This window comes from Colletotrichum acutatum (assembly GCF_030867785.1).
Source record: "Colletotrichum acutatum strain CBS 112980 chromosome Unknown BDZ83scaffold_240, whole genome shotgun sequence".
In the NCBI taxonomy this organism is placed as follows: domain Eukaryota; kingdom Fungi; phylum Ascomycota; class Sordariomycetes; order Glomerellales; family Glomerellaceae; genus Colletotrichum; species Colletotrichum acutatum.
In genome coordinates this window covers 570-20,370 of record NW_026849234.1, presented here as the reverse complement: position 1 = coordinate 20,370, position 19,801 = coordinate 570, and the positions used below count along the sequence as shown (strand labels likewise).

Genomic DNA, 19,801 nt, shown 5'->3' with positions numbered 1-19,801 from the left:
ATCAGGCTGCTTCGGTAACAGATTGTATGGTGCAAGTGTTCAAAATATGTTTTGTTTGTGCCGCGGACCGGCACGCTGGGCTGAAGTGAACTGGCACGCGCCGGGTCGGGGGTGCGTAGAGAGGGAACCATCCGCACTGGGCAGGTTTGCCGGCAACACTACGGCGAGTCGGCGCCAGAGAGGGAGACCACCCCCAGAAGTTCGGCCGCGAGCTCACAGAACCATGTCCGAAGTCGCACGAATGAAGCATCTCGCCAAGGAACGGGGGATACAGATGCTCCAGAGAATGCAATCAAGACCCGGTATTCAATGTCGCGATCCTCGTCAACCGAGGAATAAGTCGGAACAAGACGCGCGAAAGGGTGGATATCGACGGCAGCCGCCAGCCCCGTCTGGATATCTGCCGAGAAGTCTGGATTAGGCTTTTCTTCGGTCACCGGGAGAGAGTGTTCAGACGCTCCGCAGAAAAAATGCGACATGACGCGCTTCCCCGACTGAAAGAGATGAACGTAGCGAAATCCGATGCAGCGTGCTAGAGACATCAGGCTGTTTCCTTTTGCGCGTAGAGTGCTGCAGAGCCTGAACAGCCCTGTAGAGAGGCCCCCATGAACCAGAGCATGCACTGGGAAGGGTTTCGCGGTCCGCCCACCGGCTAAGCCACATTGTGTTCTTTGATTCTTGCGCCCCCAACAGCAGCGACGAAGCAGACGTCGCGTATTTGTACGACGGATACGAAGTACCTATAGTCTGTAAAGAGGCATCAGAGATCCGGCTTGGCCGCGTAGTCGGCATGGAGATAGTGTACAAGGGCAATGTATCCGTACCTGATGTCACAAGAAACTTATTGACCCTCTGGGCCTGGCTCGGTGGCTCTCAGACGTACGGTAGCCAACGTCGGTTATGTGCCGTGCATATCTTGATATTCATTCCTTGACGCAGTGAAACTTGATGTAAGACACAGTGGCGTGCCGCAGTATGCCTTTGCTGCAGAAAATGTTGGTGATACGGACAGAAACGTAGAAACGGCCGGGTGGGGCGGGGCGTCGTCTGCGCAAGTCCGCTTCAGCACGGGGAACGAGCGAGGGAAAGGGCCCAGGTTCAGGCCCGGGCAGGTCGAGTTTGATTAAACAGAAATTTGGCGCGTCGCCGGAACAAGATGGCGCTGGACTTTCGCGGGATTGCTGCTCCATGGTGAAAACTGGGGTCGAGGGCGTGTTGGGTGGGATGCCACCGGAGCGAAGACGGAACAGCTTGCAAATGTAGCAGACCCCGTACGAGGCAGCAGCTTTTGCCGGCACTGTCTTTCGTGCACAACAGCCGTGTCGACCCTCGGCCAGCGTGCCAGTCGTTTGTTCCAGACCAGCCCGATGGCCGGGACGAGCCGTGGACTGGCTATCCCACATACCAGAGACATCCAGCAGCATCATCTTGAGGATGTGCATAGGGTACGGTGTCCGCGGAGCCTTGCAAATCGGCAGAGTATTGACGACGGCATGGACGAGTTCGCAGAGGAGAGACTCAACCGGAAAATGCGCCTTTGGAGAACTGCTATAGTCGGGAGGACCACGCCTACGTGCCCTTCTAAATCATAATCTTGAGGAGCTTGTTGGGTCTTTGGGAAGCGCATCGGCTCCGCGTAGCAGAGCGTATAGCGTCGGCACAGTCAAAGCCCATCGAGCAAATTACAGTTTTGCTGCTGCATCTCCGGCCCCTCCTCATCTCGATCGGTAGAGGCCGTGCCGTCAAAGAAGTGTCCAAATGCACGAGCGCAGCGTCCAACGAAAGCGCCCTGCCGCGCCGTCACGCCGCGTCTGCGAAAAGCAAATTCGGGATGGGGTCAATCTTCCGTTGGAAGTTGGCGGCGCGATGATCATGGTCAGGGACGGACAAGCTGGCGTGGTCCTGTAGCCGCCGGTTGGTTTTTGGCACTCCGTGGAATTTGGGGACAAGCACCAGGGAGAGGAAGAAAGGTACTTGGGAGAGGGTGCGACACCGACTCTGGGACCAGGGGGGCGCGGCGATTCCAGGCCCGCCCGGCGGTGTTTGTCGTCCACACCCCCGTGGGCCATGGGCCATGGGCCATGGCATACTGTGCCTCGCCATCGTCCTCGTCCGCGGCGGTTCCCTTGCCCTGTGACCTGTGACCTGTAGGCCGTGGCTCTCTCTGTTGCTGAAGCCTGAAGGGTGCAAGTCAGGCAAGGTGGACATGGCCCGATCGCGCTGTCCGCCCTTCTCATTGCGGTGTGGGCCTATGCCCGGCGTGCCACGGGCCTGGCAGGGTTTGTGACTCTGTGCTGCCGAGGCGAAAGCGCTGTAGCAATCGGCGGGCCCGGCATTGTCGCAGGGCAGTGTGATGAGGGCTCGTTGGGACTGGTCGGGTCCGAAAGGCAAGCTCGGAGGAGGGTGCAGTGTCAGCCAAGACTCTTCTCGCGTTGGTTGTGGTATCAGTACGGGAGCAGAGTCGTCTTTTGAGGCTATTCGACAAAGCTTGCGGGAGATGGGCACATTGCTTGTTGTAGAATTGGCGGTGCAGGTCGCAAGGGAACATGGTGAGACGGAGGAACGGTCAGCCCACAAGACGGACGGTGAAATTCGCTGGGCTCGCAAACAAACGGGATTGCGACCGGTCGGCGGCGGAGGCAGAGGACGGATGGATGCGAGACGCGAAATGTGTCGGGGAAGTATACCGCAGACACTGTGTAGAGACTGTACGAAGTATGCGCATCGTTTTGGCTTTCGGGCGGCAGCCGGGCTGGGGTTGGGGGACTTCATTTGCGCCTCTATGGATTGGGCAGAAATATTGGACATGTCATGATCTTTGTGTGAAGCTTTTCGAAAAGTGAAAAGGGATGGGGAAAAGAGGCAAATGATGGATATCAAAGAAGGGAGGAACACAACTACCTCACACATTCATTGTCGCTCCTTCTCATCAAGATCGAATGGAAGAATGGAAGCACAAGGGAGGCCCGGGGCAGGTGCCTGCCGCGGGGGTGCAGGTGTCGGCAGGGCAGCGAAGCGTGTCAGGCAACGCAAGCGCGCAGACGCTGAGGCAGGTACCGATTCGACGGAAGTTGGAGGGAAGGCAGAAACGGGCAACCTTGGAACCTGGAAGGAGAGACCCGAAGAGGGGGCACAGGGCGGTACTTTAGTTTTGGGGAATGATTGCTTGGGCTGGTGAGTACCGGACATGTACCTCCCTGAGGTGATGTGCGACGGACATTGACGCGGAAGGCAGAATGGGCAGAGTGGGTCCCCTCGCTCCTGGTTTCCTTCCGTCTCTCCTCATTCAGCTCCGGCACCACCAGCCGCTCCGCCCGTAAAACCTCAGCAAAGGAGGAACCTCAGGCCCGCCCGTGTGTGGGCGAGGCAGGTCGCCCAGGCAGCTCCTCCTGCTTGTTCGCTTTCTATTCCGTCCTGTCCTTCCCTCCCTTCTCGCCTGTTCATTGTGCAGTGTCTCTGTCACTCTGCCTCTGCCTCTTGCCCGAATGCTATTATGTTTTTTTTTTCTTTTCGCGCCTGGCTCCGAGGTTGTGGAAAATGCTAGGTACCTGTGTCCCCGTACCGTTCCATTTCCCCTCGGATTGTTCTATACACACCCCCCCTATTCTCAGCCCCTCTCGCTCTTCAGTCTTTCACTTCTTTCATTTTTGGCACTTTCCACTGCCCTGTCCCTTCCCAAAAAGTCCGCCGACTGCTCCCGCTTCCGCGTGCCGTGACTTCCTAACCCGCACCGAGCTTGGCCAGCCCTGAGTGGGGACGACCATCTGGCGACATCCGTCCGTTTCGTTCGGGGCGCAAGACATCTTCCTTCAGTTTCTGTTCCGTCTCCTCCACTCTTGTTCGGGTTGCGGTCGATAGAAGGAGCAGTTGGAACGGGATGATATAATAATCAGAAGGTGCGGCGAGATGAACGAGGCAGAAAGAGGACGGAGACAAGTCAGGGACTTAAGTGCGCTGTTGCAACGAATGCGAGGCCGAGGCCCGCCCGCCTTCCTCACCTTAGGCACGCCGTGTGTGCCTCCTTCCCCCGTGTCCACGTCCCGCAACCCGTGTGCCGGTTCCCTCTTGCTCTTTGCTCAGGTCGTCCACCTCCGCCTGCCTTTTCACGTCCACCACTTTGTTCTTTTCGCCTGAGGTGTTCTCCTGATTTTGCTCCTCTGTCTACATCAGATATCCAGTGCAATGTTCCCTCTTTCCCACTCTGATTTACCATCTATCACGGCCCAGGTGAGGTGACTGAAAAGTACGGATACTTCCTTCCCCCGCTTGCCCTCCGTGCGGCGTGCCCTCCTCCCGTCCTGGTAGTGTCTACGGAGTACCTACCTACCTAGAGTAGGGTAATACGTACTGTACAGGTCACACCCCCTCCCCCATTCTCCCCACACCCCTCCCCTCCCTCGTACTCCACTCCTTCCTTCCTCCTCTTCCAACCACCGAAACCTGAGGACCACCGCCCGGATTTTTCGCCCACCACCGAGAAATCGCGGCCGACCCGTGCCCTCCGATTCTTCTCTTTTTCGTCTTCCACCTTCCACCGCGTACAGCACAATTTCCAACCCTCAACATCACCGCAACTCGCACAACTTTCAACAAAAAACAATCATCGCCAACAGCCTCCGACACCGTCCCGGCATCAAATCCAACAAAGTCCGACCCTTTTATCCCGTCACCTTCGGCCGCTGTGGGCATCTCCCTCAAGCTCCCCCCCCCTCCCCCCGTCGCGTCTGCCCCCTTCCTGGGCCTTGACGCCGCCGCCCGCACTCGCCCGCTACCTCCTGCCTGGGGGTCTCGCCTTTCTGGAGCCACCCTTCTCCATAATCTCGGCGCGACGGGTCGTCTTTTCTCTGCGTCACCCGGCCCCAAAACTCTCTTCTCTTCCGGAGCCCCCCTCAACAAAATACTCCTCCTCCCGCGACCCTGACACCCCCGAACTCTCCCTTCTTTTCCTTCCTTTCTTCAACTTCACCTCGTCGACTCTCCGGCTTTCTTACGCCGACCATCGCCGTGACCTTTGCCGACGTCACAAGTCGCTTCACTGGGATCACGACATCATCCCACAAACCAAGCAAGATTCTTCTACTCCTCCCTACCTTGGGTGGATCAAGAAGTTCATCGCGTCGCGTCTTTTCATCCACCTCCGGCTGAAGACACGCGCATCCGGGTTTCACCACACAAACCCTACCTACCGCCCTCATCTTCTCGTCGGCGCACTCTTTGCTCTGCAGAAGTAAAAAAGACAAGTTCCATCATCCAGCGACACACCGCGACTGATCAAGACTGGTTCGCATCTCATCCACTTCACACCACACTCAACCTCACATACACACAACCGCACCATGTCGGCCAGCGTTGTGCGGTCTACCGCCCTCCGAGCCGGCGGCGCCTGCGTGCGCTGTCGCAAGGGCAAAACCAAGTGCGTCTACGAAAACGGCCGCGCTCCTTGCAAGAACTGTGCCAAGGGCATGCACGAGTGCTATCTGCCCTCCGAGTCCATGGCCCATCACCATGGCCAGTCGCCTGCCCGTCATACCGCCGCTCATCGCCCTGCGCGTGAGAGCCTTCCTGCCTCGGTCCCGGCCGGCGATGTGCGCGCCGCCAACCCGGCTTCTACCACGTCTCGTCACGTTCAGACTCCCGAGAAGTAAGTTTACAGCTTGTTCTTCACAATTCGGCATCTTCATTTTCTTCCCCGTCACTGCCTCCGCCGCCTTGTCTCAAACCTTGCGCGGCGCACACTTTTTTTTTTTTGCGCTTGGCACTCAGTTGCCTTGCGCGCGCGCGCGCCGTGTGCCGGGTGTACTATTCTCGTCTTTCGGCTGTGTCGCCGCCCACCGCCGCCGACCAGGGAGGGGAGCTCGGCCCCCTACTGCATGCGGCCTGGGCGCGGTGGCTTGTTCCCCTTCTCATCACACACGCGCGGTCATCTCTTGTTCTTCCTCCCCCCTTTTGCGTCGTCTGCCCAAGTGCCCTCCCCCTTGTTTCTTTTTCCCCAAGATTTGGCTGCCATTGCTTCGATCTCCCGAAGACGGCGTTTCGTCTCCAACCGACGGCATCTCCCACCGCCGCTAGCCTAACCCTCGGAGCCGCCATCTGACGGCGGGCTTTCCCTTGGATCCCACGAGCTTTCAATATCCATTTTGGTGTACCCGTACTCGCTCTGCCCCCCTCCCCATTTTCATTTCCCGAGTGACATCCCCGTCTCCGCCACTTTTCACTCCACTTCTTCTCACCCGGGCCAGTCGCCGGGATGGACACCTCGTTCCACGCCCCCCGAACGCAAACACGGGCGCAGAAACAAACACGAATGCTGACCTCATCCCCGCCAGACTTACACCGGAGCTGATCCAAGAATGCGAACGCGTCATTTCCAAGACGTACCCGGCCTGTGTTGCTTTCCACAAGCCTTCGTTCATCCAGCAGCTCAAGAACGCCTCTCTGGACCCGGCCCTCATCTACGCGCTGCTCACCTGCGCCGCTCGGTACGTACCTCTGCCTTTCGGGTCTTCCGATCCCCGATCCCAATTTCCCTCCTGATTTGGTGTTTCACTACGTCCCCCCGCAATGTCCGGCTTTTTTTTTTGTGGGTGGCGCGGCCTTCCGTTCGGAAGTCTCGTGTCGGCTCGCTTAGCCACAAATGTCCGGACTTGGGCCGAAAGTGTCGCCACTTTTTTGTTTATTGTGGCCATTGTCTTTGGTCCGACTCAGTCACCGCCGTGCTGGCTCTAGACAATGGTGAACTTTTAGTGGATGAACACTCTCCAGCTAACTTTATTGTCCTCCTGCAGAAGCTCTCCCACCTTGATTAGACGCTATGGCGGGCAGTCCGGCGCGACTGGTGCTGCTGAGCACTTTGCAGCCAAGGCCATGGGCATCATCAACCAGAACCTCGACACTCCCAGCCTCGCTGAGATTCAGGCCATCTGCCTGATCATCATCCACGAGTGGGGTTCCCGCAATGCTGTTCGCGCCTACATTTACCTGGGCCAGGCCAGTCGCATGGTCCAAATGTACCGCATTCTCCACAGCCACCATGCGGCCGTCAGTGATGCCGATAGGTTCCTTCAGGACGAGTCGTTCCGCCGTGTGCTGTGGCTGTTGTACATTCTCGACTGCCTGCTCACCAGCACGCCCGGTCGCCAGCCTGCTTTGTCGGCCAACGACACGGCTGACGTCTCTCTGCCATGCTCTGATATGAACTTTGCCTTTGGCAATGCCGTCTACGTCCAGACCATCAACCTCAGCGACCCCTCTCGGATGCCTTCTGGCTCCCGTACCGACGAGATTGGCGAGTTCGGTCAGATTGTCATGGCCACTCGTATCTGGCGTGACGTTGTCCAGATGCTGATGACCACGACCACTGAGACCTTTAACGATAATGTCTGCACTGGTCTCATGGGCGAGATTGAGCGCCTTCGCGCTTCTCTGTCGATGCAGTACGTCGACAAGCCGGGCCAGATCAACCTTCACATCACCATGGGCTCTGGCTTCACATATGCCATGCTGCACTGCATGCTGCACTGCGCATCCATCTTCATCAACCGCCGCCGCCTGCTGCAGTATGTTACTGCACCTGGCTTCAACCTCGAGAGCTGGCGCCTGACCCCCCAGTGCCACGATATTATTGATAGGCTCTTTACGTCGTGCCACAGCACCATTGCCATGCTCACTGCTCTCGAGACTGGCTTTGACAAGGAGGGCATCATCTGCTTCCCCATCTTCATGCTGTTCTCGTCATTCACTGCCAGCGCCACCGTGGCCTACCTGTCTCTGAAGGGCCTGACCCCTCCCAATGCGGTCGAGACTGCCGGGCATATTGTGCGCGACGGCCTCCACTTCATGCAGGATGGGGTTGACACCTGGCCTCTGATCAGCTCCTGGCTGCGTCACCTTGCCGTTATGCATAGAGTGCTCGGCAACGATGCTGTCGCTGGTAGCCCCAGTGTTGCAGGCACCTCTGTGCCTCCCACCAGCGCCCCGCCCGCCGACCAGGCTTCTGTTAAGGACGAAGCCGCCTCGAACTCAGACACCAACCCCGACGCGATGGACTATGACCAGACCTCCAACTCCAACGCTGGCACTGGAGCTCCCGTTCCCCCGGCTCCTGCCAACAACCACACTGCCTCCGTGAGCGAGAGTGGCCGCGAGAGCGGTCGCGACAGTGAGCCTCCCGCGCCTCTGCCGCGTCGCCCCGGCGTCACTACTATCAACGGAGGCTCCGGCGGCGTTGGCACCCCGGCTTCCGTCAGCCCCCCTCCTCCTCAGCCGGCCGAGATCAAGCAGTCCACTGAGATGCTTCCTCAGCCTCCCATTGGCAACGGCGTGGCGTCTGCCGAGCCTGCTGCTCCTGTGCCCCAGGACATGACGGCTAGCGAACTCTGCTCCGCATTCGAGCGACAGCTGCTCGAGCTTGACGACCTCGCTGCCTTCATGGGTGGCGGAGTTTGACTCACCTCTTGATCAAACTTGACCCAGTTCGTGGAGAGACTTCCACTTCTTTTTAACGAAGCACTGGAACGCCTCGGCACAGTTTCAGACCGACATATTGTACAGTACGACAAAAATACCCTGCGGATGCCCTTTTTGATCTTGCGTCGGGCTGTCTCTCGAACCTTTTCCAGAATGGGATAATTGTGCTTTGATACCTAGGCGGAGTGGGTGTCGCGGAGGTCGTTAGCATGCGACGTCTATGGCATTATGGTATTCAGGGGGGGACACTTTCACGAGCACCCTTTTCCAGGGAGCAACTGATGTGCTTCTCCAGTGGGATGGAAGGTAATGAGTTCTCATTTCGGCGTTGGAGGTGGTTCGTCAACGGTAGGCTGCGGCCAGCTCTACGGAGTCGTTGATCTTTATGTCTTTGTCCTGCGATGAGGCAACATTCGAGGACCTTGTGATTGCCTCATTTGAGGCCGTGCTGCGTTAGTACAAAGCAGACATTAAGGCGTTAGGTCCCAAGTTGCATGGTAACTTTTAATCGAATACCCATGACACAATTCATCACTTTGTCTTTCATACCTTGTGAACATGTGCTGCTTTCTTGACTAGCTAGCCACCCAAATGCCGCATTGTAGTCTTTACCGTGAGCCCAACCCTTTCTTTGTGAGGTCTATAGTTGTCCAGCATGAGTTGAAAGAAGGTGGAAATAGACGAATTGCCTACCTAGTTACAGCACCTGAGAGAGGTATGGGATAATGCTCTCTACAGAAAGCAATATGTCTTGCAATAAGGTAGGTAGTGTTGGTTCGTACCGGACTGTTAACACCCGGCATATACCCAAAGTTCGTCCTCAATGCCCAATGAGGCAGAGATCAAAACCTACATCCTTCATCGTGTTAAACCATCTGAGCTGGCTGATGTAAGATGCTCTCTGCGAACGGTTAAAGTATTTCTAGCGGGCGGCCTTGCGTTTCTTAGTGGATGAGACCAGGGCCGGGAGCGGGAGCGGGAGCGGACTTCGGCATTCGGCACAACACATATCCTTATCCCCGCCCTTGCGCCACACACAAGCCACATGCAAGCCTCAGGCTCACACCCAACCGCCATGACAGCGTCAGAGGCTGTCGTCAGTTGGATCGGTCGGACTTCAATATTCCCAACCTCAATTCCGCCTCTCGACGTACATATGCCGCAAGGTCCTCGACATCGCCCACACCACCCACCTCCCAAACCCGGCGGGGTTCGAAGCCAATCCTCTCCTGCTCGCTCCATCGCTCATTGTTCCCCCTTCCCACTTCCTAAGTTCCCTTTCTCGTTGGTCTCACACCTCCTGCACTCCATCCAAACGGCATTTGCGATACCAAACGGACATCTGAAGCCCGTTCAAAGCTGGCGTGTGTTTCGTTGGCTGCGAATATCGTGAGACACAGAGTGCAGACAGAGAGATACCTACACACAAGAGACTGAGAGAGATATTGATCGCCTGCAGCCAAAAAGCTTAGCAGGGCGATTTCTGGCCCGGCACCAACCCCGGGACCTGGCACCACCGTAACCATCACGCAACACACACGCCGCTGCTCAACCAAGTCCGCTCGCCGCCCACAACCCCGAAGGAAGGGGGACTTCCGGATTCTCGGCCCGCTTACCAAAGAAAGCAAAGCCTTGCACCACTTACTTTTGTGCATCTTCTTATCAGTTTTTTTTTGTTCTTTGACCTCAAGCGACAGGGGCATTCGCCTCCAAGTTTGAATCCCGGATGCCGACGGGGATCGAAACCCGCGACTCGGGGGCCGCCGAGTCGGTCAACGGCGGCATCGCCGCACCCTACGGCCGGGCCTGCACCAACTGCTCCCGCGCAAAGTGCAAATGCATCCTCCGCCCCGTCGGTGGGGCCTGCGAGCGGTGTCACCGGCTCGGCAAGTCGTGCCAGCCGAGCAACCCCATCCGGAAACGCTCCAAGAAGCCGCCGTCTAGCCGGACCGCGCAGCTGGAGGAGAAGCTTGATGGCCTTGTTACGCTGCTGAGGCAATCAGGAAGGCCGAACTTGTCGTCTGATTTGGGGGTTGATATTCACTTGTCTGGGGGTTCTGTTTCTTCTTCGTCGACATCGGCTGCTGCTACTGCTGCTGCGGAGGCGGCGAGGAGGCAGTCTTCTGAGATGGGGGATATGCATGGCGCTGGCGGCGGCGTTGGTGGTGGTGGTTTTGAGTCGGCGCAGCATTTCGGCAAAGGTGATCGCAGAGACCGTGGGGCGTCGTTGCCGACGCCGACGCAGACGGCTAGTCCCGAGGAACCCGGGTACGGCGACGAGCTGCCCTCGCCAGACGAGGCGGAAGCACTTTTTGAGGCGTTTCGCGGTCAGAATCTCAAATACTTCCCGTTTCTCAACTTCAAGGCCACGATGACGGCCGAGGAGCTGCGCGGCGAGAGGCCATTTCTGTGGATCTGCATCATGACTGTCGCGTCGAGGGTGTCAAGTCAGCAGCTTGCGCTGGGCCAACGGGTGCGGCAGATTGTGAGTCACAAACTGCTTGTCGAGAACGAGAGGAGTATTGATTACCTCCTCGGATTGTTGGTGATATTAGGATGGTCAGTACAAGTCACGTTCGTGCTTCTGCTCTTTCTTCTCGTAGTGGAATCGTTTACACATTTGGCCGGTGTCGCTGACATTTTAGGTGTCTTTTCAGGGCGAATCACCAGCTCGGTAACAAGCCGTTCATGTGTTTGTTTTGTCAGATTGCCATCGGTCTCATCTTTGACTTGGGACTGTCCCGCGACCCCTTGGACAACCTGAATCCCTTCCTCTGCTGGAAGGCTGCCCAGGAGAGGGCTGACCGGGAGAAGACTGGGGCCGTGGGGCAGACTCTGTATGTCAAGTCGCAGATGCCGCGGACGATGGAGCAGAGGAGGGCTGTGGTTGCTTGCTACCTCATCTCATCAGCGTGAGTACCCTCCGTCTACTCAACCAACTTGCCAATTCCCGACAGTGACACTTGCTGAGATAACAATGTTAACACCTCTGCAGCGTCGCCAGTTTCTTGGGCAAGATGGACCCCCTGCGTTGGACACCACACATGGATGAGTGTCTACAAGTTCTCGACGAGCAGCCCGAGTCGCCTTCGGACCGGACTCTCGTCGCACTGGTCAGGATGCAGCTACTCAAGGAGGAGGCCGGGAAGATGTCCGCGGCATGGCGTCCCGAGACTACCTTCGATATTGTGGATGCGCACAAGACGCCGCCTGCCATGTATGTCAAGCTGCTGCAGAGGCAGCTCCAGCAGCATATTCAGAGCCTGCCTTCAGAGCTCCAGAGTACAGGTGAGTCTTCCCCTTCCTCCTTTCTCCTCCTGCTGCTCTTGTGCCCTTACCTTTCGTGGCAACTCGTCTCTAACACCCTTGGCCAGACACAATCATCGCCCAACTCCACTGCACAGAACTCTCCATCCAAGAAATCGCCCTCTCCAACAAGACAGGCACCTGCGTGCCTGCCAATCTCCCCGACGTGGCCCGCCTCGACATCTACTACGCCTGCCTGCACGCAGTCAAGGCCTGGTTCGACCACTTCCTCACCCTCCCACCCGCGGCCTACTACACGACCCCCTTCCTCACCTTCTCGCAGCTCTCCCACTGCACCATTGCGCTCTACCGCCTCTCGGTGCTCGAAGACCCTGTGTGGGACCGGGCGAGCGTGCGATCGACGATTGATCTCATTGCGACGCTCGACGAGATTGGAGACCGGTTTATGAGGGTTTGCAGCGAGGCTGGGTTGAATGTCGACGTTGAGGAGGGAAATGCGTTTGCAAAGGCTGTCAAGACGATTAAGGGGCTCAAGGGGACTTGGGAGGCTTCTATGGCGCCATTGGCCAAGGTTGATGCGCCTGCTGCGACGGGGGTTGATGGGACCGGTGTCCTCGGGGCTGGGATGGGTGGTGGTGCTGGCGTTGGGGAGGTTGAGTTGGGGCAGTTTGGGTTGGATTTGATGGATAATCGGTGGTTTACGGATATTTTTACGCCGTTTGACTTTTAGGGGTTTATTGATTGGTGTGTATAGGGTGCACTGGATAGATTATGTATGGAATGTGTCATGGGTATATATCATGGGATGGACTGGGTCAGGTTAGGTTGGGTTTGGGCTGTCTTGTCTGGCGTTGGTAGTGGGATGTTGTCGGACCTGGGCTTGCATCACCGCTCCTCGATTGGTTGGGACGAGTACTTGATGTACTCTTTTCGGATATAGGTTGGAAGATTGGGTGTACGAGTTTGTGTACGTCTGCTGCGTATCATAATGAGACTGGATACCTTGAAGGAATTGGCTCTGAAATTCGGTGACGGTGCTTGAGTGTTGAAGAGGACACCGCGATGTCTTGAGTGAACGAGTGTCAGGGCGGGAGAAGGAGAAGTCGTGGGCTTGACGACGTACGCTGAAGTTTTGCACTCGTGTATTGTGCCGTTCCTTTCCCATGCGTTATTGCCGCTGACTTTCCCACATTTGAAGAGGACCTTGACTCGGTATCAGGTGTAGTCGGCTCCATTGGTATAGTGTCTATGAGCTTCATAACCATGGGGCAGAGCCATAACGCGAGCAGGCCGGACATATATTTAGCCGCTTGATGGGCCTGAACCCTCCCCAGTCGCGGTCTTACTGCAAGAATCTCCCTCAAAACTGTGTTGACGTCTCTGTTTTTTTACCTGGTCTAGGCCGATTGGATGATCTTCAGAGTTTTGATTGAATGCTTGGCGGGGGCGTTGGCCAAGGCGTCTTTTTCCCGGGATTCTTCGATGGCGCTATTGAGCGGCCCGATGTCGACATGAAATCCCACCCCCAAGCCGGTAAGGAGACCGAATAATCCCACGCGTCTTTTCTTTCTCTCACGGCTAGCATCTGTTTGGGTATGGTTTGCCCCGATTAATGCCTTTGGAAGAATGGCGTTCAAGATCGCTCAACGGCAACGGACTCTTTTCGTCGCCCTTGCCAAGCTTTCCCTTGACGCGATGGAATTCCAGCGTTCTGCTCGTGGCAGGTGCCATGGAGTGGGATGATTGATTGGATAGCGCCATGGATTATGTGATTTCTTGGTAAGACCATTTAGAGATGCTATATCAAGGGGATATTCAGCCAAGTCTTTTCTCGCGCAACGGTCTTCCCGTGTTCAAGGCTTGGCCCTCCCATCTTGGGATCATAATCCGAGGGAAGGAGCATCGAGAGGCGGATGGAGGGACACGTTGGTACAAGATCAGAATCAAACCATCTTTGATTCACTGATTTCGAGTTGTGGGTTAGTACAGAAACAGAGTCGTTGGGATATACCAGCAGGACCGATATCCCCTACAAGATCGCGAGAACCTCACACGACACAATCGCGGACCAATTTCTCACCTGGGGAATCCTATTTTCCTGCGTTTGATGGATCCTCATGCTTCAGCTGACTTACGGTTCAGTACACATAGTAAAGCACTTAAAGGCGCGGACATCCAGCTCTCCTCAATTGCCGTTCTAGAACCTTTGGTACCGGCTACCGGATGTCGTCATTTACCCTCGGTGTTACTCCATCGCCAACCTACCAACAATGTCCACAAAATCAGTGGGACCACGCCCGCGCGGGGGTGGATTCGGCGCGGGTAACACCACGTCCCTCGCACATCCGGTTTGAGCGAATCCACGGACGTTTGGGTACACTAAGAGAAGGGAGAGAGAGAGACTAGGGACAAGCCGCGGCGGAAACACGCCTCTCCAGTCTCCGCGGTGGTCCCTGGAACCCGTCCGTTCCTCTTTCCGTCCCAAGTTTTTTCTCCATTGCTGTTGGGACGTTACAATCGCGCTTCTCGGCATGCAGTGTAGGACGGCCTGGACGGGGGTGGCGACGGGGTTGTAGGGTGAAGTTGTGCACCCAGCTTCAGCTCTAGTTCCAGCCGCGCGCGCGCCCTGGTCGGCCTGGCCGGTTGGATTTCACTCAATTGAGTTCGAGGGAAGTGATCCGACCCTCCATTGCGTGCTTCTGTGCCTCTTACTGTGGAAGGGTCTTCGAGTGCCAAGATGGTTGGTGTTGACTTGTCAAGCAACTCAAGCTAGCTTGGAAGCATGGGTTAGGAACATTAGGCCAAGAGATAATCGATTGTGTGATTTGATACCCCCCGTTATGGTGCCTGTCGCATGCGAACATGAGTCGGGGACGGATGGTGGGAGGATATTACTTGTAGTCTTGACGAAGGACGTGGGAGCGCATATCTGTATATATGTATGCTTGCGCTACCATAGCGTTCATGCAGAAATCCTCCCCAAGATCGTGCCGTCACCGCTTTGGCCTCTTCGAACTCACCCGGGTCCTCATCCACGTGCCACCTGTAGCCCCGTCATACCCGACCTGCTGATGAAACCTACTCTCCGCAGAGGATAAGGCACGACCACCTCGACAATGGTCTTTTCGAGGTTCTTCCCGAGCGAGAAGTCGGGCGGCGCCGACTCGACTGTTCGCGCCGACCCCGAGGCCAGCGACTCTGAGCCGTCCATCATCCACGATGGCGATCTCGCGTATACCAGGGTCAAGGGAGGCAATGGATCCAAGCCGTCGTACCAGGAGGCTGTCGGTGCGCCTGTCGAATCCGATTCGCCGTTGGAATACCATGTCAATTGGGTGGCTATTATTTTCCTGAATATCAATATGATGGTTGGGACCGGTGTTTTCTCTACTCGTAAGTCAGCCTGAGCTCTCACTTACATATGTGTCAACATAATCAACGCCAATCTATGGATTCAACTCATGGCGAAGAAAGCACGCTAACTTAATCCCGGTATAGCTGCTAGTATCCTCAACAGAACAGGTTCAATTGGCCTCGCCTTGATGTACTGGGTGATTGGTTTCCTCATGGCCTCGGCAGGCTTCAGCGTCTATCTCGAATTAGCCAGTTACTTCCCCAACCGCAGCGGTTCAGAAGTTGTCTACTTGGAGCAGCAGTACCCTCGGCCCAAGCATTTCTTCCCGGTTGCCTTTGCCGTCCAGTCGGTGATTCTGTCATTCAGCAGCAGTAATGCAGTCGGTGAGTGAAGAGATCATAGGAGTCGACGCCAAAGTCCGAGATTCACTGACACGTGTGGCAGTTCTATCTCGATACCTCTGGAGAATGGCCGATATCACGCCCTCAGAATGGCAGATGCGAGGCGTCGCTATCGCAGCTTACACCCTTGCCGTCATCTGCGTCCTCGCACACAACAGATACTCACTCTGGCTCGTGAACTTCATCGGCGTCCTGAAGCTTCTCACCCTGGTCTTGTCAGTTTACCAACTCAACCCCAAACCAGCCTTCTCATCACAACTAACACCCCATCTTTCAGCATCTCCATCGCAGGCCTCGTAGTCCTAGGCGGCAACGTCAAACACATCCCGGACCCTAAAGCAAACTTCCGCAACGCCTTCGAGGGCACAACCAGCAACGGCAACGACCTCTCCAACGCCCTCGTCAGCATCATCTTCTCGTACGCGGGCTACTACAACGCCTTCAACATGACCAACGAGATCAAGAACCCGATCCCCACGCTCAAGAAGAACGGCATCATTTCGCTGCTGACGGTCGCCATCCTCTATATGCTCTGCAACATTGCTTACTTCGCCGCTGTACCAAAAGCCGAGTTCAAGGGCGCGAGCGAGATCGCGGCCGCGGTCTTCTTTTCAAAGTTGTTTGGCGGGAGCAAGGCTGCTGCGAATGTTTTGAATTTCTTGGTCTTGTTGAGTGCTTTTGGGAATTTGTTGGCTGTGTTGATTGGATCTTCGCGCATGATTCGTGAGATTGGCCGGTTAGTGGATTTTCCGTTTCGGTTTGATGGAACTTTTGCTGACTTTAGGACTTAGACAAGGTGTTCTTCCTTTCACCAACTTTTGGGTCTCGACTAAGCCTTTTGGAACCCCATTGGGTCCGTACATGTTGAAGTGGACAATGACCTTTATCATGATCGTCGCGCCCCCTGCTGGCGATGCTTTCTCCTTCGGTATGAAGTCATCCCCAGGGATCTGCTGATCCATGATTTGAACTCACCACTAACATCAGATGCAGTCGTCGATCTGGCCAGCTACCCCAGCGCAATCTTCAACTTCGCCATGACGTTTGGCGTCTTCGTCCTCAGACGACGTCGCCAGCGCTCCGGCATCAGCCGTTCCGAGTTCCGCGCCTGGGACTTTGTCGTCCTCTTCTTCCTCGCCATTCAGGTCTTTGTTTTGGCTATGCCGTGGTGGCCGCCAAAAGGTGGTCCGTACGCGGGAAGCGTCAGCTTTTGGTACGCCACGTACTGTGTCGTGGGTATCGGCATGTGAGTAACCCCTTGTTCATCGGTGAACCTGAAGTATAAGAAAACCCGCTGACTCATTCTGCGTTCTGCTAGCATCCTTCTCTGCATTCTGTACTACGTCTTCTGGATGTACGTGCTCCCTCGTTGGTTGGGATACGAGATCCGCACGGAGATCGTCGAGGTTGATTCCAACGGCGCCAACACGCATCGCCTGGTCAGAGTCCCCAAGGCGGAGGTTGCTGCGTGGGACGAGGTGCATGACGAAGCTGGCAATTTGAGACGGCGACACGTTACTACCGAGCTTGATTCTGGCAACTCCAACGAAAAGGGGATTTGAGTCTGTTTTTGGGACACAAGGACGTTTGGCTAGCCTGAGGATAGGATGTCTCTCTATCCAGGTTAGCTCAGGGTCTACTCAATCAGGGCCCTAGGGGAAGGAGATGATATTGGTGGTGATTGTCTAACTTAGTCGCGGATGGTTGGTTCTTGTATATCTGCCATATCACTCATTGGAGTGCCTCCTAGCACGCGACCCATATCAGAGTCCGCATAAACTTGATATTATTGTGTACCAAGGGGTAACAATACTTACAAAACTGATCGCACTCTTCATGTCAATGATACCACCTGTTGGACTACGAGTAGGCCCATATTCGAAGTGGAAGTATTGGAGTATGTCAGCAGAAAGAAATACCCAAAGTTGAGCATACCTTACTTTAGTCAAGAAAGGGGTCAAACGCAATCGCTTCGAATGGAGTCAATCTTTTATCCTCATTCCATCATTTCTGGGCATCTTAACGAATTAGGACCGGCCGTACTGCCCTAAATGCTGGTTCTCAACGTTGGATATGCACTTCGGTCGTCCTCATGATACCCTTGCTCTCTCCAAACCCATGCCCAGTTTCCAGTATCAATTCTTCACTCCCCGATCTGTCGCCAAAGCTGTTCTTCTTCTGATACACAGCGACTGCTGCCGGAGTATTATTCCCACCTTTGATCGTCGTACGGTAGAACTCTGGGCTTGGTGAAAATGGCCCGTCCCCGAGTTCATAGTCTGGTGCCCCTTGGCTTCCCTGTTCCCTGTAGCCTTGCCTTCGAGCGGTGCCCGTGGTGATGTTCCCCGTTCTACCAGATCGTCCAGTCGGGTATCGGTTTTCGTAGAGGTTATCGCTGTTGTAATGACGGCTCGATGAGATCTTGAGGGCACGGCCGACGAGGGGTTTTAATGCTGGTGCGCAGGCGGCGATGATGCCGAGGTTGAGTTGGAGGCTGTAAGAAAGATCGTTAGCTCAACTCCGGTTTAGTCCATGAACCATTCGGACAACTTACAAACCCCAGAATTGGATACTTTGGTAACTAGTATCACTCGTCAGTAATGTTTCTTGTCGGTGATACCTATGAGGACTTACAAGGTCCCGTCTTTGCTGCCCGGTTGCGCAATTTGATAGATGGCTTTGATGATGCCCATAATAACAGCCCTGGCCTAGATTAACCCAGGCACGTAGTCTATGTGTAGACTGGGACGAGACTTACAAATATCCCAGACTAAGTACGACGATCAGATACACCCGTGTGCGCAACTTCATCTGTAAGACCCAAATGATGGGGATGGGCAGGGATGCGAAACAAACATCGGTAAAGATGTTGAACGCTGGAATTGAATCAGCTTCCAAAACCATCGACCTAGGGTAGGTGGCTTGTCTTACCAGTGTTGACTAGTGCGAAGTTGACAAACAACTTGATGTTGTAGCACTTTGGCTTGAGGCTCTTGTCCCAATATCCCTCCATCGGGCTACAGTACAAGAAGAAGCTTAGCCATGCCATGATCGTATAGAGCACTACAAACACTAATGACAGGTTAGACAAAAGCCAAACGGTTACAGTGTATACATAGGACTGGATAGATATCGTACCAATCAAAGCCCATAGTGACCTCGAGTACCACTTGTTCTTGCTTAGACGTAGCAGCGATAGGGCGATTGAAATCTTCAGAAACGCCAGGGCGGCGATGGCGGATATGATAGACTGAAAGAAGCCAACTTTGGAAAAGAACACTTGATCTGGCTTGCTGATTATGTCTTTGTGTCTACCGAGTCCATAAAACGCCTGGATAATGAAGATCACCATACCACCACCAAGCGCACAGAGCTGCTAAACGTCAGCATGGTCGCCCTTATCCTGCTGTTATGGCAACCTTGGTAGTATTCTGGATGGCATACGGCAGACATGATCATCGTGTAATCATCGATGCCTATCGTCTTTACGATAGCGGCGCGGGTATACGTTCGGAGGACGACGAAGACGAGAGCGAGCGCGTGAAAAGTCCCCGTCACGGCTAGGATCATGGCCGTATTACTTTCCTTGGCACGCTCTAGGTTGACGGTTGTTGTGCTAGACGTCGAAGACATTGCGGCGGATGACGCGGCTGCGCGGCGTCAAACAGACGCACAGATGGCGAGAGGGGAGTCGAAGAGAGTCACAAAACTTAAGAGAGTGGACACATTGAGCAGCGAGAGGATCAGCGGATTCTTTTAAGCATCTTGCTGTTCCAATTTAGTACTCCAGATTGGGGGCTCATAATCTGTTCTGTAGGAAAAAAGGAACTGGATAGATGAAACCCGATCCACGGGGGCCACACTGCAGTAACCACGCACGCGGTATGGACGGGGCTTTCGGGAGGGATATGGATACAAGGACCTCAATCGTCACGCAACGGGGAACTGGTAACTGTGAGAGGAAACATCATTGGATGACGGAATCGGACTCCGTCAAAAGGGGGAATTTTCGTGCTGCCACTCCAGTCTGCCTCGGGAAGGTGAAGCGCTGTGCCTTTCTAGACTGCGTTCCAGAGCAGGGAGGTTGATCCGTTCCTATCAGGCCATTCGGGCTAGAATTTGGCACCGACGTCGCGAGGTGACCGCACCACTGACTCTTTTCTTTGAGAATTCTGTACCGGAGTTTTCCTTGTAGAGAAGTGGATCGACGGATTTAATGTGCTGCACAGTCTGCACCTGCAGCATCGCCTAAGCAGGTGGTGGGCAGGATGTAGAATGAGAAGAGTGTGAAGGATCTCCCGGGGGCCACATG

General features: G+C 55.3%; 9 protein-coding genes across 9 annotated transcripts; 4 read left to right on the top strand and 5 right to left on the bottom strand.

The window, feature by feature from the left end:
* Positions 1–350: 350 nt before the first annotated feature.
* Positions 351–831, bottom strand: BDZ83DRAFT_207884 (uncharacterized protein). Its single transcript, XM_060501692.1, has 2 exons — positions 825–831; positions 351–747 (listed from the first exon to the last, which is right to left on the bottom strand). Exon 2 carries the CDS (start codon positions 661–663, stop codon positions 451–453), a length of 213 nt encoding a protein of 70 aa, XP_060357646.1. The 5' UTR covers positions 664–747; positions 825–831; the 3' UTR covers positions 351–450.
* On the bottom strand, positions 695–1,837 carry BDZ83DRAFT_207863 (uncharacterized protein). The gene is made up of 2 exons (XM_060501691.1): positions 825–1,837; positions 695–747 (listed from the first exon to the last, which is right to left on the bottom strand). Exon 1 carries the CDS (start codon positions 1,440–1,442, stop codon positions 924–926), a length of 519 nt encoding a protein of 172 aa, XP_060357645.1. The 5' UTR covers positions 1,443–1,837; the 3' UTR covers positions 695–747; positions 825–923.
* BDZ83DRAFT_207754 (uncharacterized protein) lies at positions 1,622–3,198 on the bottom strand. Its single transcript, XM_060501689.1, has one exon. The coding sequence runs from the start codon at positions 2,908–2,910 to the stop codon at positions 1,801–1,803; it is 1,110 nt and encodes a 369-aa protein (XP_060357644.1). The 5' UTR covers positions 2,911–3,198; the 3' UTR covers positions 1,622–1,800.
* A 2,138-nt stretch (positions 3,199–5,336) lies between these two features.
* BDZ83DRAFT_594212 (fungal-specific transcription factor domain-containing protein) lies at positions 5,337–8,445 on the top strand (the record flags this gene model as incomplete). The annotated part of the gene is made up of 4 exons (XM_060506701.1): positions 5,337–5,641; positions 6,327–6,479; positions 6,786–7,939; positions 8,084–8,445. 4 exons carry the CDS (start codon positions 5,337–5,339, stop codon positions 8,443–8,445), a joined length of 1,974 nt encoding a protein of 657 aa, XP_060357643.1.
* Positions 8,446–10,192: 1,747 nt separating this feature from the next.
* BDZ83DRAFT_543546 (uncharacterized protein) lies at positions 10,193–10,789 on the top strand (the record flags this gene model as incomplete). The annotated part of the gene is made up of 1 exon (XM_060503424.1): positions 10,193–10,789. A coding segment is annotated over one exon (597 nt), but the record flags the coding sequence as incomplete, so codon positions are not given.
* A 48-nt stretch (positions 10,790–10,837) lies between these two features.
* On the top strand, positions 10,838–12,463 carry BDZ83DRAFT_594216 (putative Zn(II)2Cys6 transcription factor; the record flags this gene model as incomplete). Its single annotated transcript, XM_060506702.1, has 4 exons — positions 10,838–11,025; positions 11,124–11,378; positions 11,462–11,754; positions 11,841–12,463. The coding sequence occupies 4 exons, from the start codon at positions 10,838–10,840 to the stop codon at positions 12,461–12,463; spliced, it is 1,359 nt and encodes a 452-aa protein (XP_060357641.1).
* BDZ83DRAFT_207800 (uncharacterized protein) lies at positions 12,343–13,093 on the bottom strand. Its single transcript, XM_060501690.1, has 3 exons — positions 12,857–13,093; positions 12,608–12,709; positions 12,343–12,543 (listed from the first exon to the last, which is right to left on the bottom strand). The coding sequence occupies exons 1-3, from the start codon at positions 13,029–13,031 to the stop codon at positions 12,503–12,505; spliced, it is 318 nt and encodes a 105-aa protein (XP_060357640.1). The 5' UTR covers positions 13,032–13,093; the 3' UTR covers positions 12,343–12,502.
* A 1,756-nt stretch (positions 13,094–14,849) lies between these two features.
* On the top strand, positions 14,850–17,051 carry BDZ83DRAFT_758562 (high-affinity methionine permease; the record flags this gene model as incomplete). The annotated part of the gene is made up of 7 exons (XM_060515053.1): positions 14,850–15,126; positions 15,232–15,471; positions 15,533–15,704; positions 15,767–16,225; positions 16,281–16,417; positions 16,483–16,735; positions 16,808–17,051. 7 exons carry the CDS (start codon positions 14,850–14,852, stop codon positions 17,049–17,051), a joined length of 1,782 nt encoding a protein of 593 aa, XP_060357639.1.
* Positions 17,052–17,261: 210 nt separating this feature from the next.
* Positions 17,262–19,223, bottom strand: BDZ83DRAFT_207578 (uncharacterized protein). The gene is made up of 7 exons (XM_060501688.1): positions 18,934–19,223; positions 18,628–18,862; positions 18,421–18,561; positions 18,248–18,365; positions 18,124–18,192; positions 18,044–18,070; positions 17,262–17,983 (listed from the first exon to the last, which is right to left on the bottom strand). Exons 1-7 carry the CDS (start codon positions 19,120–19,122, stop codon positions 17,551–17,553), a joined length of 1,212 nt encoding a protein of 403 aa, XP_060357638.1. The 5' UTR covers positions 19,123–19,223; the 3' UTR covers positions 17,262–17,550.
* Positions 19,224–19,801: the final 578 nt, after the last annotated feature.

What these genes read in the sequence shown, in the direction of transcription:
- BDZ83DRAFT_207884 (XM_060501692.1), bottom strand. Translation starts at nt 663, where the DNA reads ATGTGGCTTAGCCGGTGGGCGGACCGCGAAACCCTTCCCAGTGCATGC.
- BDZ83DRAFT_207863 (XM_060501691.1), bottom strand. Translation starts at nt 1,442, where the DNA reads ATGCACATCCTCAAGATGATGCTGCTGGATGTCTCTGGTATGTGGGAT.
- BDZ83DRAFT_207754 (XM_060501689.1), bottom strand. Translation starts at nt 2,910, where the DNA reads ATGTGTGAGGTAGTTGTGTTCCTCCCTTCTTTGATATCCATCATTTGC.
- BDZ83DRAFT_207800 (XM_060501690.1), bottom strand. Translation starts at nt 13,031, where the DNA reads ATGTCCGGCCTGCTCGCGTTATGGCTCTGCCCCATGGTTATGAAGCTC. An exon ending in CACGAGTGCAAAACTTCAGC is followed by an intron (nt 12,710 to 12,856) that starts GTACGTCGTCAA and finishes TATGATACGCAG; the next exon opens with CAGACGTACACAAACTCGTA. An exon ending in GAGCGGTGATGCAAGCCCAG is followed by an intron (nt 12,544 to 12,607) that starts GTCCGACAACAT and finishes AACCTGACCCAG; the next exon opens with TCCATCCCATGATATATACC.
- BDZ83DRAFT_207578 (XM_060501688.1), bottom strand. Translation starts at nt 19,122, where the DNA reads ATGTCTTCGACGTCTAGCACAACAACCGTCAACCTAGAGCGTGCCAAG. An exon ending in CTTCGCACTAGTCAACACTG is followed by an intron (nt 18,366 to 18,420) that starts GTAAGACAAGCC and finishes ATTCAATTCCAG; the next exon opens with CGTTCAACATCTTTACCGAT. An exon ending in GTACTTAGTCTGGGATATTT is followed by an intron (nt 18,193 to 18,247) that starts GTAAGTCTCGTC and finishes AATCTAGGCCAG; the next exon opens with GGCTGTTATTATGGGCATCA.